This window comes from Puccinia triticina, chromosome 8A (genome assembly GCF_026914185.1).
Source record: "Puccinia triticina chromosome 8A, complete sequence".
NCBI lineage: Eukaryota > Fungi > Basidiomycota > Pucciniomycetes > Pucciniales > Pucciniaceae > Puccinia > Puccinia triticina.
Genome location: NC_070565.1, coordinates 5351042 through 5369107, shown reverse-complemented (window position 1 = coordinate 5369107; position 18066 = coordinate 5351042). Strand labels below are relative to the sequence as shown.

The 18066-nt window shown below is 49.2% G+C and overlaps 4 protein-coding genes across 4 annotated transcripts; 1 reads left to right on the top strand and 3 right to left on the bottom strand.

Moving 5' to 3' along the window:
- Positions 1 to 1542: 1542 nt before the first annotated feature.
- Positions 1543 to 4264, bottom strand: PtA15_8A573 (uncharacterized protein; the record flags this gene model as incomplete). Its single annotated transcript, XM_053172016.1, has 3 exons — positions 1543 to 1629; positions 1709 to 3902; positions 3975 to 4264. 3 exons carry the CDS (start codon positions 4262 to 4264, stop codon positions 1543 to 1545), a joined length of 2571 nt encoding a protein of 856 aa, XP_053023222.1.
- A 235-nt stretch (positions 4265 to 4499) lies between these two features.
- On the top strand, positions 4500 to 4939 carry PtA15_8A572 (uncharacterized protein; the record flags this gene model as incomplete). The annotated part of the gene is made up of 2 exons (XM_053172015.1): positions 4500 to 4703; positions 4784 to 4939. The coding sequence occupies 2 exons, from the start codon at positions 4500 to 4502 to the stop codon at positions 4937 to 4939; spliced, it is 360 nt and encodes a 119-aa protein (XP_053023221.1).
- Positions 4940 to 6155: 1216 nt separating this feature from the next.
- On the bottom strand, positions 6156 to 7510 carry PtA15_8A571 (uncharacterized protein; the record flags this gene model as incomplete). The annotated part of the gene is made up of 6 exons (XM_053172014.1): positions 6156 to 6392; positions 6455 to 6604; positions 6672 to 6781; positions 6845 to 6898; positions 6965 to 7241; positions 7313 to 7510. 6 exons carry the CDS (start codon positions 7508 to 7510, stop codon positions 6156 to 6158), a joined length of 1026 nt encoding a protein of 341 aa, XP_053023220.1.
- Positions 7511 to 14305: 6795 nt separating this feature from the next.
- Positions 14306 to 15218, bottom strand: PtA15_8A570 (uncharacterized protein; the record flags this gene model as incomplete). Its single annotated transcript, XM_053172013.1, has 2 exons — positions 14306 to 15087; positions 15164 to 15218. The coding sequence occupies 2 exons, from the start codon at positions 15216 to 15218 to the stop codon at positions 14306 to 14308; spliced, it is 837 nt and encodes a 278-aa protein (XP_053023219.1).
- Positions 15219 to 18066: the final 2848 nt, after the last annotated feature.

The window sequence follows — 18066 nt, the reverse complement described above, 5'->3', positions numbered from 1 at the left end:
TCTGGGGAGAGAAGCCCATCTTAGATCAATCACACAAAAAGTAAAAAAATTGTATTCAATCCCGAATAAAAAATATAAAAGGAGCGAGAACCTTTTCTTCAACTTGTTCAATTATTTCTGGGTTTCTCGAGAAACTCGATAAAAGACGCTCTGGACTTTTTTGATTCTTGAACTTTATCTTCTTCTTCACTATAGATCATCCTTTCCTCGTCTTCCTTCCTTTAGATACATAAACCTCTGGATGGCTGATATGGGTACGTAATCGGAAGAAAAACAAAGTCGCATATACCTTCATGTACCGGTACACACAAAAAAAAAGAAGAATATTGATTAATAATTCCATATTTTCTATTCTTGTTTTCTTCTTCTTGCTGATACATATTCATTTGTGTGGACGAGAAGGTGGAACTAATTGGTAGCTGTACTTCTCATCTTGTTTGATTCCTTGTTTTACTATGATATCAACAATAATTGGTGTATATATGGGCGCTTCCATCCTCTTTGATTGTTTGTAAAAAAAAGCTCAATATAAATCGCTATAATTATAGTTCTAATTATAAATTTATAAGGTATTGCAAAGGCGCGTCTGCTGAATGCCCAATAGGCTAGCATCAGTGACCGGTTGACCCCACCGTCCTAACAAGTCCATAGGCTGCTTTTGGTCGAGCAGTTCTGGGGCATGTTGTCTGAGGCTAGTTGGAGATCATTTGTCTGGTGACCAGTCACAGATCGGACACCTGATTTCTGGATGCTGGTACATACTTGCATGCAGCTCATGCATAGTGTCCCCTTGGAGAATCCTTGCGACCTGCCCAAACCATCATGCTGAAACTTTGGTATGCATGATGGACAAGCTATGTCTTTGCCTAAAAGATGTTAAAATTGATCGAGAACAACGAAGGTCGTCTCAAGGACTCTCATGATGGGAGCATGGAGTGATTTTTTTCTGGGATGAATGGGCAAAAGGAAGTCCACAATTGGATGAGAGAGAAAACCAGAAAACAGATGATGATGATGATAAGTGTTTTTTTGTTGTTGGTGTGGAACAAGGAGCGAAACAAGTTCTTTTTTTTTTCTTCTCCAGGGAGAGAGAGTGAGAGGAGAGCTGGAAGGCGGTAGTGATGATGACCGGCAGAAAAAATAACCAAATCGAAACAGTCGATCGATAACATCCAAAACAAAGAAAGAACAGAAAGCATAACTGGAACATCAAGACGTCGACCAGAGAAAACACAAAAACCGAAAGAAAGATAAAAAGTTCCTGATGGAGAGAGATGGATGAAAGCGGGCGAGAAAGAGGGAGAGAACATGAATTCCAGATGATAAGTGATAGAATAGGTAGATAGATAGATCCCATGCATAACGAAAGAAAGAGATAAGTAAAGACCATATATGGCTTTTGGGAAAAAAAGGGATAGAACGAAACCCAAACGGAGCCGACAGGATTGGGAGAGATGGGGGATAAGGGAGGGAGAAGGAGAGAAGAACGAATGGTTCGAAAGCAAAGAGACGGGGCGCGGATGCAGCTGGGTGGGAGGGGGACTACCCGGCGGTGCGGCTTTCCTCGAGGCCGGTGCGACTGCGGGGGCCGCCTGTGGAAGTATGGCTAGTAGAAGTCGCGCTCGAGTTCTGCTACACATGGGGGAGGGAGAGAGGGGGAGAGTGAGTAAGGAGTGGAGAGACGAAGGAGGGGAGAAAGAGTACGGACGGTGGAGAGGGGGATCTTGGGCGACTCGTTGGGGCCTGAGGGGTGGGCTTTATCGTCGGCGTGATCCGGGAGCTCGCCGGAGACGTCGTCATCGGTAGTAGGGATGGTCGAGATGGGGGTGGTAGCCGAGAGGCGGGCCTCGAGCTGGTCAATCCTGTTCTCGAGGATCTGGAGCTCGCGGGTGGACTGGGTCTGGACGGCGGCGAGCCGGTCGTCGAGGATCGCCTCGAACACGCCGGCCGACTGTTGGAGCGAGTTGAGCAGCTGGGCCGAGCGCCGGATCTGCTCCTCGAGGTTGTTCTGCAACACTTTCGAGTCCGAGAGCGAGTCGTAGAAGCTCTCGAACAGTTGCAGGAACATCTGCTTCGACGGGATCCCTCCTCCCCCCGACGACGACGACGAGGAGCCCATCCCCCCGCCGCCGCCGCCGCTGATCGAGCCCCGTAGACGCGCCGAGCCCGGCGGCGGGTCCTGGAAGGTCGCGGTCCGTGGCCCGTCTGTGCCGTGTGATCGATGTGAATGTTGTTGTTGTTGTTGGGCCTGGTAGTGGTGGTTGGGGGGGTAGGGGGAAGGGATCGGATGATTGGGTGGGCCGGGGACCAAGGGGATGGACTGGGTCTGGTGGCCTTGGGCCGGGTGAGCCGATTTCCCCAAGGGCCGGCCGCGACCGGGACAGGGCTGGGAGTGGGCGAGCGGGTTGTTGGAGCCGGAGAGGAGGTGGCTGAGGGTAGGGACCTGCATGAGGGCGCCGCCATGCATGGTCATCCTGCGCTCGATGCCCTGGCGGTAGGCTCCCTCGGGGCCGCCCAGGTTGGGATAGGCCGTGCTCGGGCCGGGGCCGATGGAGGCGTGGTTCAGCCGGGAGCTCTGGTTGAGGCTGGAAGCGTTGGTCGGGTTGAACTTGGCATGGCGAGGCTGCTGCTGCTGCTGCTGTTGTTGTTGCTGCTGCTGTTGTTGCTGCTGCTGCTGCGGATGGGCCTCGGAGGGATGGGCGCCGCTGCTCGGCCCCGCCCCGCCGGCCAAGTTGGTCCGGGCGATGAGCGGGGTGGTGACGACTTCCCCGTTGGGCGCGGTCGCCTGCAGGAATCCGCTCCTGATGGGCGCCGACTGGACCGAGGGCTGGAGGAGCAGCTGGGGGCGGAAGGCCTGCGGGGCCAGGGCCATGTTCTTCACCTTTTCGCGCACCACCTGGCCGCGGCGGTCGGCGACGGAAGAGCCGATGTGGGACGGCTCGGTGGGCGAGCTGCCGTCGACGGTCTCTGGACTCGGCATCGGGTCGGGATGCGGGTCGTGGTTGATCGGCGCAGGCTGGCCGGCTGGGGGGGGCTGGCGGAGGCGGTTGGAGGGGGGCTTGCGGGCAGCAGCTGTTGCTGCCTCGTCGATCGAGGGCAGGTTGACCACTGGGGGCGGGGCATCATAGGACGACTGCTGTGAAGAGTGGGCGGAGGCCGATGGGGTGGGGTTGGACAGGCTGGGATGGGAGAGCAGTTTCATGAGGCCGTTGTGGGCGGTGCTGCTACTGCCAGGCTTGCCCGGGCTGTTGGTGTTGTTGCTGCTGCAGTGGGCTGCTGATGCGGATGGGCTGGGCTTGGAGAAGGATGAGCGGGCGGGGGGCGGGTTGGTTCTGAGGGTGCGGGGCGAGCTGTTCTGGGCGGGGGGGTTGGGCGAGCGGGTATGGCTGTTGGTGAAGGAGAAGGAGTTGAGGCCGGCGAAGGAGTTCCGGCGGTGTTCGATGAGCCGCTTCTGCTCTTCGCGCAGCTTGATCGTGTTGGCGACCTGCTGGATGGCCGTCGGCTCCTGGGGCGGGGTGAAGCCGATGACGAGGGGGCTGATCGGGTCGGCGGCGGATGCTGCTCCGGAGCGGGTGTCCGGCGAGCCCGGGGCGAGGTGGTGCGGGAGGGGGGTTTTGAGGAGCGAGCGCTCGTCTGCGAGCGACATCCGCCGGCGCTTCACCGAGTTGCTCCTGCCGATCGGCGCCATGGCCGGCTCCGGGGCGGCAGCCGGCGGGTGGGGGTGGCGGTGGGGGTGGGGGTGATCGGGGGCGCCCTGCTGCTGGCGGGCGGGGGAGCGGTCGGCCTGCTGGTGCTGCTGGCTGGGGCTGGCCTGGCTGGAGGGTGTCGGCAGGGGCTGGGGCGGCAGATGAGGGGTGAGGTATTCGGGCTTGATGAACGGCCCGTCGGGCCCATCCTCCGGCCTGGCACACGGCAGCGATCGTCAGTCAGCCAGGGCTTAGTCAGTTGTGTGCATCATCTCTGGCGTGGCTTACGGTGACTGTCTGCGCGTCGGGAGCGGTGGGGGCGGCTGCTGCTGTGGCTGGTCGCTGTTGAGCTCGGCCCTGCTTGCGGTGCGCTTGAGGAGCTGCTGGGTCTGCCAGTTTGAGTCGGTGGTGGTCGTGGTGTTGTGGTGGTGGCTGTAGTGGTGGTGGTGGTGGTGGTGGTTGTTGTTTTGCTGTGAGGGCGAGCTGGGGTGGTGGGCGTGCGGTCTGAGGGGAGGTAGAGTGGGTCCTGCCTGGTGCTGGTGCTGGTGCTGATGCTGCTGATGCTGCTGTGTGGCCATGGTGGATGTATTACAGATGATTTATTTAAATATTTATTTAAATATTTAAATTTTTTTGCTAAGCTGGAGACGGACGGGGGGTGGGCCGGTTTAAATATTTGTTTTGGATGAGCTCAGGCTGAGTCAGATGCTGCTGCTGGGAAGATATCGACGGCTGTTTTGCTCGCTAGTGTGGGTCACTGTGACTGTACTGCACGCCTGGGAGCCATCCAGCCTGAGACCGAAGGTGTACAGCATGGGAACCACAAAGCCCTCGCCGACTCCCACCCGGAAATCACCCAGCCAGCCCCTTTCTTCACCTCAGCTCGAGCCTGGCAACCATCCCCCACCCGCGCACCCCACTCCCGTTGCCATCATCCACCACCGCCGGACTGCTGCATGGCGTTCAACCGTCGCCAAAGCCATCGTGCTTGTCCATCGCCAGCCCAACCATACATATGTATGTATCATGCCCGCCATCAATATGTATCCTACATTCCCTGTTCCTGAACCGCAAAGCAAAACCGAAACTTGTTGTAGCCATCCCAAACCCAGTACAAGATCCATCACTCCATCCATACAGCTTGCTTACATGCATCCTCCTTCCCAGATCTGGAAACTTCTTCCGCCATCGGTGGGCCCGCCCTCCGGCTCATGCACCAGCCGGTCTCTGCCGCTCGCCCGGGGGACACATAATATCCACATGGGCTGTCAGGACCCCGGAGATCAGAGACATCGGCGGAGAGACCGATCACAACGGGGCCATTCTTTCCCCATCCGATCCTCAAACCTCACCTGTGGCCACCCCTACACCCCATAGTATGCGGTAACCCAAAACCCATATTATGTCCCTGCATACCGCCTTTCTGGCAGGTAAAATAAAAACCCTGGGAAACCCAGAATACCTAAAAAACCTGCGATTCGGACTCCGCCAAATTCCCCCAAGTCCCACCTCTGAGACGCGCCAGTCATCACCGGTCACACTACAGGTGACATTACTGCTACATGACTGACCACTCGCTCACATCACATCACCCCGTCCGCATCACCCAATCCTACAGTTGGCTGGTGATGTTACTGCTACATCACTGACCACACCGGCTCACATCACATCCGCCCCTCTGCATCACACCGGCCTCACCCGGCCGATGACCGCTTGTCACACCAACAGTGATGTTACTGCGACCACCGGCTCACATTCATCACATCCCCCCGTCCGCACCACACCAGCATCACCCAATCCGGAGTGTTCAAGTCATCTCTTCGTTTTAAACATTGACTCCCGAACTTACGATCTCACATCAACCCAACTCTGACTTTAAAACTTTACCAGTTGGTCTCACCAACGACATTTTCTTAGCTTCCTTGATTGACTGATCCAACCCTCCCCCCTACTTCCGAACCACCAGAAGACTTTTTCATACCTGAAAAGATTATTTTTCATGTCAATTCTGAAGTCAACTATTTGCCGAGTCGCCTGTAGCTAGCAAGTATTTCTTGTGGATTTGAATCAAGGAGTTGAGTTGTGGCTCGTGGAGATTTTCATCATTTATCTCATTGAAAATTAGCCGGGGGAAACGATAGATTGAGACAATTAAGAAGCAATAGGAAATGAACCATTTCATTTTCAATACACGATCGAGCGATGCTCTTTTTCAGATTGAGCGATGCTCTTTTTCAGAATGTTGAGACTGAAATGGAATCGACAACAAGGGAACATAAGATAACATCATCGGCTGAGAGATTCAAAGCAAGATAAACTGGAAATGATCGGATGATCAACAAGAGGTGGAACAATAGTTGTTCGGGAAAAAAATAGGATCAGGGTGATAACTAAAGATGAGGAAATAAATTGTATGAATGAGATAGACCGGAGCATTCAACGAGAAACAAAATTATTGACCGCATATTTTCAAGCCGAGGAGTCAGAGACAGGAGTCACTGATCTTTCCTCGCGAAACGTTCCAGTGGAATTAACAAGAGCAAGCTGTTGCCTCGTGAGTATGCGGCGCTTAGGGGCGACTCCATCATCCAGTTCCGAGGATGATGTATCATCTTCTGAATAGAAGGATGAGTTATCGTCTTCTGAATCTGGGATACAGTTCTTGGGCTTGCGAGGGGGACATTTGAAGCGTACGGACTTAACCACCTTCAAGACAGCAGGACGTTTGGGGCCAACTCTCTTCACACCCTTTTTGGAGGGATGCTTACTAGTGATTCGGGTCCCGTTGAAGCAAACAGTGATACCTGGAGATTCGTCCGGGTCATCGGAGTCAGGCTCATGTCCAAGGGCCTGTATCTGATCTTCGGAGGCATCAGGGTTGGGAGGACCAACAAGTCGTACCCACCCGTTTGCAAAAGCTGTAAGAATACGGCGAGTTCAAGCGATCCGCATATCTGAAGGCCGGGCACAAAAGTCGGCCGGGACAACACGCTTGTTGTTTGGCAGGACCTGCAAAGTGACGTTCATCGCTTTCAACTTTTGAACGGTCTTATTACCCGGCCATCCACCGTTCCAGGCGCCATGAGTGGCCGTGACTGTTGTGGAAAAGAAATAAGCACTTGAATGCATTTTTCAGGATCAAAACCCGGAAAACTTACACAGCGCTTGCTTGAGCTTTGCGCGAACTTCCGCAGCATTCGCAACCTTACTACCTGTTAGAGGGAGAGATTGTTTTAAGCACGATGTTAAGGATATTCTCTGGAAAGAAAATAACATACCAAGGTCGTAAGGACAATCACCATCCTCAGGATCTTTGCCGGAGCGACGTTTGCGCTTCGTGCTTGGTCGAGGGTAGTCGCCCGAGATTTCTTTGACTGCTTGTTGGCCGTTGATGAAGTTGTAGAACAACTGGCAGGTATTAGCACCTTTCTCCAGAACGTCGAGGAATTCCTCAGCCAATATGCTCCCCCCGGTTATAAGTTCAGCGTTGTCAGGGTCGCGCGAAGCCAGCGCAAAGAAACCTTCAACCTGATGTGAAGTGCTCAGATTTTTGAGCTGAGAAAAAGAAAAACATAAGTTAGTTACATTCATCAGAAAGAGGGGAATGAGCGAGTAGTTTCACTTACGTCGCGCTTCATTTTGCGGACCCACATGTTGAGCTTGAATCGTTCTCGTTTTTTCCACTGTGTGACAGCAACTTTGGATTGCTCGGAGCCTGGCGCGACATTATCGGGTGGAGATATGGTGTCAAGGAACTCTTGATCCCGCCACTGATCTTTTGTCTCTTCATCCAACTGCTGCCACAGCTCTCCGCACTGCACCATTCGTTCGGAAATGGTCTGCGATTCTAGAATAGAAGGGAGGTCAGGAGGTGACCTTTATAACTTGGAAGCAGAAGAAAATTGTCAGGTTGTGGTTGTAAGAATTGAACAACTGAGAGTTTGATTTCTTAATTAGAACAATGGTTGTACAAGTTTATTTGATCAGGAACAGATGTTGCTTTGGCTCTTACCTGAGAGCAGGAGTGATGGCGCTATGAGAAGCGGAAACTCCCTGAGAGAGATAAGACAAGAACACACGAGATGTTTTAAGGTAAAGAGAAAAGAAGATAGAAAGTATTCGAGAATGGCAGGGCACGGTACGAGGTCGTTGTGCTTATGCTGATGAGGAAAGATGAAACAATTTTAATGACAATGAAGAAAATGTGAAAGAGATTGTTTTCTCAGCGTTTGCCCAAGTGGGAGGAGCTAAGGTGGTTGAGTCAAGAGTGTGATAAGTTCGAGTATTGTGGATCTGAGGACACGAAAATATATGAGAAGAGGAGCGACTGTGAGTTCACTGGAGCGGAGCACAGAGCTGCTTTTATACTCTCTGATGAGTGTCTTGTAGAGGAAACTCTTACGGTAAAAACTCTTGACTAGTCTGGTCAGAATCTCCTAAGCCACGCAAGGGTTCGTGGAGTCCATGTCAACATCCTGGTCCTGCCTAGGATGGTTACGATCACCTGTTCGGGCATTGTTGTCTAAGGACACGGTAACGAACTGGGTTTAGTCTTTGATTCCTTGCCATCTTCTGTCAGCCAGAAGGCTGATTCAGGTACAGCAAGAGTTTGGTTACTTACGAGTGGTTACCAGGGTCTCACCACAATGAGGCAAACTCTGACAGGCTGCCTTGCTTTCAGCAGCGATGCTGGAAGCAGGAGAGAGTGAGACGTTGCTAGTGAGGTTTGAGAGGGCGCGAAGGATCTTGCTGCGACCGACCGGCTTTGTGAGAAAGTCTGCAATGTTTTCTTGTGAAGCAACGTACTTGAGGCGAATGACGTCCGCCATGATCATTTCTCGGACGAAGTGGAGGCGAAGATCCATATGCTTCGTGCGGAAGCCATTTTGGCTGGTTTGACTGAGAGCGAGATCAATCGCTCCTCTGTTGTCGACCAGGATGGTGGTTGCTTCTTCGGCCTGAGCGGGAAGAACTTCATTCACAAGGTTCCTGAACCAGGCAATTTCCTTGCATGCGTCGGAAAGAGACTTGTACTCGGCTTCGGTTGATGAGAGAGAAACCGTGGGTTGTTTGCACGACTTCCATGAGATCAAGTGTTGATTTCGAGTGACCATGTATCCAGTGTGCGAGCGTCGAGTGTCTGGACAATTGGCCCAGTCTGCATCAATGGAAACGAGTAGGGCTGAAGGTTGATTTTTGAGGAACGACAGTCCAATGTGACGGGTACCTGACAGATAACGAAAGACCTGCATAGCTGATTTGTAATGGGACAAGCCGGGTGATTCGAGGTACTGGGAGAGCTTGCTGACAGCATAGGATATGTCAGGTCGCGTTAGGATGCTGAGGTAGTTGAGTGATCCTATGATTGCTCTGTAGTTGATACCAAGTGTTTTGAGTTTCTCGATGTCCGATTGGCTGGCCTTAACAAGATGAGTTTTTGGATCGAGGGGGCACAAAGATGGAGGCAAATCAGATGCATCAAACTCAATTAGCTTCCGTTCGACATATTGAGATTGATTGAGAACGATGCCGTTGGGAACTCGATCAAGCTTCATGCCGAGGAGAAAGGTGGCATCTCCTAGATACTTGATTTGGAACTCGTTGCTCATCTGCTTTCGGAAGATTTCTGGGTCTTTGCTGACGATGACAAGATCGTCAACATGCGCAAAAATCCATGTTGGGGGTTCAGTCAATTTCCAGAAGACACAGGGGTCGGCGACGGAGATCGAAAAGCCAATGCAAACGAGAAAAGCGCTGAGCCTGTTGTACCAGGCGAGGGAGGCTTGTTTAAGGCCGTAGATGGCTTTTCTCAGTTCGAGTACGATGTTTCGATTGGGCTTGTATCCAGGAGGTGGTAACATGTAGACTTGTTCCTTGAGATCACACGTTAGGAAGGCGGATTTGACGTCCAGCTGATGAATGAGGAGATCGTTGACTACCGCAAACGAAAGGAGCATTCGAAGGGACGAGGGCTTGCCGGTTGGCGCGTATTTGAGATCAAAATTGAGTCCATATGTCTGCCGAAAACCCTGAGCGCAGATCCTAGCCTTGTACTCAATGACTTGATTGTCTGCCCCAAGCTTCTTTCGGTAAGCCCATGTCGAAGGAATTGAATGCATACCAGGCTGCCTTGCCCTCTCGATCCAGACATTGTGAGATTTCATGTTCTCAACCTCTCTTGCTTCCGCGGCTATCCAAGAAGCACTATCAGCGCTGGTGATGGCTTGATGATGGTTTCGAGGTTCAATTTGTTCCGCGTTGAAGGCAGTCGGGACTCGTCGAGGAAAGTTTCGAATGTTGGCTGCATTGATGTCACTGTCAATTAATGTTGGGTGCCTGGGTCCTATGATTTTGATTCTTCTGAGCGAGGGCACGTCTTGCGGATCAGAGTCGGAATCTTGCCGGTCTTCTTGTTCCTCTTCGTCTAGGTCCATTGGCTGTTGCTCCTCAAGTTGGGACGCATGTTCATGAGTTACCGAATCTGGGCCGTCGTCAGCGTACGGAAGGATTTCATCATCCAAGATGGTGGGAAAAGGTGAGTTCGAAACAGAGTCATAGCTGGGATTAAGCGCCGTGAGTGAAGGAAAAACGGATTCATCAAAGAGCGCATGACGTGTCTCAATGATTTTCTTGTCGTCAAGTCAAATGAGTCTATAAGAGGAGTAGTCGTTGGAGTATCCGACTAGTATTCCCTCCCACGCAACTGGATCAAACTTGCCGCCTCGAAGATTCTTCGGCTTGACCATCCAAGCCTTGCATCCAAAGGGCCTAAAGAAGGAGAAGTTCGGTATCTTCTTGAACATTTGTTTGACTGGTGATATCTTGGTTTTACTGAGGGAAGCAAGGCAGTTGGTTGTCAGCATTGCCATCTTGACAGCCTCCCCCCACCATTCCTTCGCCAGGTTGGATTGAGCCATTGCACATCGGGTCATGTTGATGATTGTACGATTCGCCCTCTCCGCAACTCCGTTGTGTTGAGGAGTGTAGGGTGGTGCTATGTTATGTTGGATGCCGCATTCTTTGAGGTATGTAGAGAGCTGTCTGTTGCAGAATTCCCCGCCGCCGTCAGTGATTAATTTCTTAAGGGGGTGGCCGGTTTGTTTTTCAAAGAAAACCTGAAAGTCGATGATTGCCTCAGCTGCCTGTCGTTTCTCTTTGAGAAGAGTTACACTGATGAAGCCAGTGTGTTGGTCGACCAGAGTGAGAAAATACTTGGCTCCCGCATTTGTCGAGGGGGTAATCGGTCCAACCAGGTCGGCGTGGACAACTTCAAGTGGATTGTTGGTCTTGTCGAAGTGGCTTTTGAAGGGAAGTTTTGAGATCTTTCCTTTCATGCAGGTGTCGCATGTTACTGTGCTTTCTAGTTCGACGCCAGGGAGCGCATTTTTGATACGAGCAATGCTTGCGTGCCCAAGGCAATTGTGCCATGTTTCGAAAGGAGTCGTTTTTCCAGAATGGGAGCAAGTTGACAAGGTCGTGACGAGAGTTGAGACAGGACCAATCGGATGAATGAACTCGAGCACATCGTTAACACGTCTGCACATGAACAGTATCGAACCATCAATGGTGACTTCGTGGGCGGATCCAATTCGTTTGATTGATGCAGTGTCTTTTATGAGCTTCACCATGGAGATAAGGTTTCTTGACAATCCTGGAACAAAGAGCGAATCGGGTAGCAAGAGAATTTTTCCAGTCGCTTGATAAATGGTGGCCGTTCCTCGTCTGACCGCGGTTAACTCAGCGGTTCCTTTGCCGGTACTGATGGGGATTTGACACGTTTCGACGTCAGAGAGAAAGTCAAGGTTGTTGAACATGTGGTGTGATGCACCAGAGTCAAGTACTGGAAAAAGCTTCTGCGCGTTTGTTGATAGACTGAGAGTGGTGCAGTTGGCAAAGGCTGGCCTTTCATAGGTCGAGGTGGAAGGCTGAGCAGGCGTCGTGTTGTTCGCGGTAGCCTTGAGCTTTCGTATAGGCCTCTTCTCAGGGTGCAAAGCCCAACAGTTTTCTTCTGTGTGGTTGGCTTCAGGGTTATGAACTCCGTTCTTGCACCTGGGTGGTGGTCTGGATTGGCCATTGCTGGAAAGAGCCGTTGCCTGTCTTTCTGCATGATTAGGTTTGTGAGTAGCATCATCGTGGTTGGCTATGTCACGGAGAGTTTCAAGAAGAAGGTCTGAGTTTTCCATCAGTTCGACGTTTGAGATGAGCGGATCAGTGATTCCCTTTCTTCGTTCCGCAATTTTAGCTATGATGGTTCCGCAAATGGTTTTTTCCGGGAGGTCGAAGGCAATCACATCGAACTGGGCCAGGCAAGATTCAACCTGTTCTATGAAGATGGTCAGATCCCCTTTGTATCGAAGATAATTCCATCTGGCTATTGCTTGTTGGTTGTTGTGAGTAGTTCCTCGCCCAAACATTCGCTTTATCTTGGTCCAGAGCTCATAGCCGTTGGTGTTGGCAGTGCCTCTGACGATTCCATTGTAGATTCTGTCGCCCAGCTTGGTTCCAATGATGTAGGCTGATTCTCGGAGTTGTTCTCTGATGCGGACTGTGGGATCAGGACCGGGATCGTTTGCCAAGACAGTGTCAAGTTTCTTGTGCGCAAGGTAACCTTCCATCCGTTTGATCCAAAGGGGGTAGTTACTGGTTCCAAGGAGTATTGGAAGGTTGTTGAGCTCGTCCTTGGTGCTGGTAGACGCCATTTATTTGTTCCTGCTCTGTCAGTTGATAGTGAGAAGTTGATCCGTTTGAGCTGTGTCGAGACTGTAAATCTGTAAGAATTGAACAACTGAGAGTTTGATTTCTTAATTAGAACAATGGTTGTACAAGTTTATTTGATCAGGAACAGATGTTGCTTTGGCTCTTACCTGAGAGCAGGAGTGATGGCGCTATGAGAAGCGGAAACTCCCTGAGAGAGATAAGACAAGAACACACAAGATGTTTTGAGGTAAAGAGAAAAGAAGATAGAAAGTATTCGAGAATGGCAGGGCACGGTACGAGGTCGTTGTGCTTATGCTGATGAGGAAAGATGAAACAATTTTAATGACAATGAAGAAAATGTGAAAGAGATTGTTTTCTCAGCGTTTGCCCAAGTGGGAGGAGCTAAGGTGGTTGAGTCAAGAGTGTGATAAGTTCGAGTATTGTGGATCTGAGGACACGAAAATATATGAGAAGAGGAGCGACTGTGAGTTCACTGGAGCGGAGCACAGAGCTGCTTTTATACTCTCTGATGAGTGTCTTGTAGAGGAAACTCTTACGGTAAAAACTCTTGACTAGTCTGGTCAGAATCTCCTAAGCCACGCAAGGGTTCGTGGAGTCCATGTCAACATCCTGGTCCTGCCTAGGATGGTTACGATCACCTGTTCGGGCATCGTTGTCTAAGGACACGGTAACGAACTGGGTTTAGTCTTTGATTCCTTGCCATCTTCTGTCAGCCAGAAGGCTGATTCAGGTACAGCAAGAGTTTGGTTACTTACGAGTGGTTACCAGGGTCTCACCACAATGAGGCGAACTCTGACAGTGGTTCTGCTACTCTTAGCTTTACCATACCTGCTGGTGTCACTCATTCATGACCTGTCATTTACGGGTCTTCCCCTCAATTAGGGATTTTCATGTGACACCAGTGGATGTTCATTGACCCACCTGCAGCTATTCATATCCAAGTGTCCTTAGTACAGTGGTTAGTACACTTGACATGGATATAAGAGACATGGGTTCAACTCCCATAGGACACATAATATTTTATGGAGTTTCACAGGTTATGAGCCCAGCGCTACCGCTTGATACCTAGGATATTATGGAGTCTTGGTATGATAAACCCCTTTCATAGCACGGGGGGCTGTCAGGTTGTGGTTCTGCTACTCTTAGCTTTATCATACCTGCTGGTGTCACTCATTCATGACCTGTCATTTACGGGTCTTCCCCTCAATTAGGGATCTTCATGTGACACCAGTGGATGTTCATTGACCCACCTGCAGCTATTCATATCCAAGCGTCCTTAGTACAGTGGTTAGTTCACTTGACATGGATATAAGAGACATGGGTTCAACTCCCATAGGACACATAATATTTTATGGAGTTTCACAGGTTATGAGCCCAGCGCTACCGCGTGATACCTAGGATATTATGGAGTCTTGGTATGATAAACCCCTTTCATAGCACGGGGGGCTGTCAGGTTGTGGTTCTGCTACTCTTAGCTTTATCATACCTGCTGGTGTCACTCATTCATGACCTGTCATTTACGGGTCTTCCCCTCAATTAGGGATCTTCATGTGACACCAGTGGATGTTCATTGACCCACCTGCAGCTATTCATATCCAAGCGTCCTTAGTACAGTGGTTAGTACACTTGACATGGATATAAGAGACATGGGTTCAACTCCCATAGGACACATAATATTTTATGGAGTTTCACAAAAATCAACTTACTATCATGGTAAATTGGGCTAGCAACTTCGTCGTAAACACAGAAGTTGTTGAAATTGGTTGGTCCCCGGATACGGACTTTGTTTCCAAGGTACTGAAGAGCGGGCTGCGGGTGCAATCTCCTATCGATGACAATGAGGTGGACAGACCTCTGATACTGGCGATATGCCTCTTTGAGGGCGAGTTTGTCATCAGGAGTCAGGCGGACATACATAGCGTATCTGGTTGCGCGGTCTCGGAGTTGGTCAAGGGGTTCGGTTTGAATCTTCTCCATAACTTCGGGGGGGGGGGGGCACGTTGCCTTTTGGATGGTGGAGAGTCGTCAAATGAGTCTTCCACATTGGGGCCATTCGCAGAGCTGGCTTCCTGGGATTGAGGAGCATCGGACAACGGAATGCGCGTCTGGGTTTCTGCTGAACTAGCTTCGGCAGGAGCTGCTGGGGTTGGCGCAAGTGGGACCGCATCCTTGGCGAAAGAGCGAGAAGGCGCTTTGCGACGTGGCGCACGCTTTTTCGGAGGCGGTTTTGAGACAGGAGGGGCGGAGAACTGGAATGATGGATTCCTTCCAGGAAGTGGAGAGGAAAAAGTGTATTCGAAAGGAGAACCTTGCGGTGTGGACTGCAACAATTGAGTAGGGGGTGCAGCGCGCTCGAGAGGAGATTGCAGGAACAGAACTTGGGAATGGTGCCCCTGCGGGCCAATGTGGCCGGAGTAGTTTGATTGAGAGGCAGGAGAGTGTGAAAGCTGGACCGGAGTACCATGCGCTGCGACTGGGAAGCCAGATGAATTCTGCAAGGATTGGTAATCATGAGGGGAGGCGCCGATACCGCGCGAGCAAGTAGGGGCTTGAGCAGAATTTCCGAAGAGGTTTGGTCCGACGTAAGAGTTGGGGTGCCCTATGCCCGGAGAGAAACTTCCAAGGGGGTAAATCTCGGATCCAGATTTGTTGACACTGGGAGGTGCATGGTGGTGTTGGGCCACTGTTAATGTTGAGCAATACAAGTCAGGAGAATGTACGAGTACGAGTGATTTAGTTGTTTGGAAATTTCAGCTTACAGTAAAGAGGTATGCTGCCATAACCGGTTTGGTGGTTTCCGTGTGGTTGAGGCATGGAGTGCTGATATAACAAAGCATCACAAAGGCATCAGTTTCACCGATGCAAAGAGGCTAAAAAATCCAATCGATAGGCTTACTGAAAGCCGTGAGGTGAATAGAAAAATCCAGGATACCGGACAAGTGTTGACTTGACGTTGTCGGAATGGGAGGGAGAACTGGTTGGGGGCAATGTAAAGAGGAAAGCCGTTTGTCTTGCCGAGAAATGATTGGCTGCGGGTGGTGGTTGAGATCACTGGGAGTTTGAATATGTAGGGAGGGGGAGGAGAACCGGTTGGGTGAGGGAAGAGAACTGGTCGGGTGAGGGAAGAGAAACGGTTATGTGGGGTAAGATAACCGGTCGGGTGGGGGAAGATAACCGGTTGGGTGGGCACAAATCACACCCTACATAGATGGGAGGGACGTGGGCATGGATCGGTGAGGTGTGGCAGGGCGTGAACTGGCTGGGCTGTGGTTGAGAACGTGTGGTCCGCAGTTATCCGCAGTGACATGTGGATTTTTTTACGGACCATTTTGGCTGAATTGTGGTTATTGACCCTCCGAGAACATTCCATGAGATTCCATCCCTGGTTTGGTTCATGGAATAACAGCGGTGCGCAGCTTTCCATGACATTCCATCATGTTTGATTGGTAGGACAGCAGCAGGCAGCATTGAGGAAGTTTGATCAGTGTTCAATGAGATTCCTTTGTAGCAGGGGGCACCTGCGGAGAGTCTGAGAGAGCACGGCAGGTGCTGGCACCTGAGGACAGGTTCACAGCTGGATGTGCTGGTATCCGAGGTTTATGTCTGCAACTTCACCCATTTGGGTGTAACACAGTAAAGTTTTATTATGTTAAGTACTACTTTCACGCTTGTAAAAATTTGCTATCAGGTGAAGGCTTGCCAAAATTGGCTATGAAGATGGATTTCCTGGTGTAACTGAATATAGAAAAGCAGCTGAAGGTACCAGATACCAATGAATGCTTTCTCCTATATATCTGAAAAAATCAAAACTGAACAATAGCCTAAATAGGCCTGCAATCAAATATAAATTGCTAATTTAATAATTCAAACCAATTTTATTAGTTAAGCAATAATCATTCATAATTAATGTGACTTCTCAAAATGATATAGGCAGTTTCAATTTTAGGATGGTTCACAAACTCTGCAAACAATCAATAAACAGTGAAGTGGTTTAATTAAATAAAATTACGGACTTACTTTGCGCACTGCAAAAAGCTCTTCGCGCACTGTGCAGTGCGCGAAGTTTGCAAACACTTCGCGCACTGCACGTGAAGGGCGCAACTTTTTCAAATTATTTTTTGACCAATCAATAGAAAAGCTTATTATTGTCCTCTGTGAATTTATTTGGAGTTTTTTGAAGCTTCCTTGTATGCTTAAAAATCCCACCAATAAAAAAAACAAGTACAGCCATTTGGGGACCTGGAATTCATATTCCCACAGGCCAAAAAATCCAATTAATTTATTGAATCATATTAAACATGTATTTAAAAGTTTTAGAACTTTTTGGCCACTTTGTACAAGGACAAGGCTTTCAAAAACCAGTAACTGTTTCTCAAGATATGCCAAAATGCGCCAGTAAGTGGTGAACTTTCCTAATTTTTGAAAGCCTTATTCTTGCACAAAGTGGCCAAAAAATTCTAAAAAGTTTGAATTCATATGTATCATTATTCACTAAATTATATGGATTTTTTGACTGGTGGGAATATGAATTCCAGGTCCCCAAATGGCTGTACTTGTTTTTTTTATTGGTGGGATTTTTAAGCATACAAGGAAGCTTCAAAAAACTCCAAATAAATTCACAGAGGACAATAATAAGCTTTTCTATTGATTGGTCAAAAAATAATTTGAAAAAGTTGCGCCCTTCACGCGCAGTGCGCGAAGTGTTTGCAAACTTCGCGCACTGCACAGTGCGCAAAGAGCTTTTCGCAGTGCGCGAAGTAAGTCCGTAAAATTAATTATATAACCATGTGTGAAAATTGGATTACCTGATAAATTTAATTCATCTTATTTTACAATGTACATAAGGTGTGGATGAATGATTAAGTAACATGATTGACATTGACTAAAAAGTTATTCAGTATAATCAAGCTGGTGTTCCCAGCTCTTGAAATTGGTAGTCAAGAGAATAAGTGTGGCAGAATTAAAATTAATAAACTGGTCAGATTTTGGTGTGATACAATTGAAATTTAATAACTATTTATATCAACTGTACTCTTGGATTACACATTGAGTTAAATATGATTTTTTAACCTACAGATTCAAATAAGATATGGATCAATGATGAGTCATATCATGTGAGATACCCAATTCAAGGGTTGTTGGGCCAATATTTTTCTGAAATAATGGTAACAGTATCTTTGCTGGATGAACTGGATGAATATTGAATTTTATTCACTTGTTGTTGACAGCAAGGTTTTCATGAATTACCTTTTACATGCCCGAAAAGAAGTGGTACCTTTGAAGCTTACTGTGCCTGTTTGCATGCAAACAGACCTGGCAAAGGAGCGTGTTGCAAGCATTTATTTGCCATGTATTTGTGTGCCTGCGTAGATATTTCATTATTTTGTCATCTGTTTGTGCACAAATGGAAATGGCCAGCAGGATGTTTCAATATTTACCGTGTCCATATGCGCCCAAAAGGACAAGGTCAAAGAGTGCTGTGGCCGTTCGGCGAGGGCGCTAACACCTGAATTTTTTCAAATTCAGATTTGAAGACAAAGGTGTTTTTCAAGGCCAAAGAGTTTTTCAAAGTGAGAAATTCTCTGGCACCGGAATTGATGTTCAGCTCAACGGAAATATTTTGATTGAACAACTTGCAAGCAAAAAATGTATACAAGAGAAC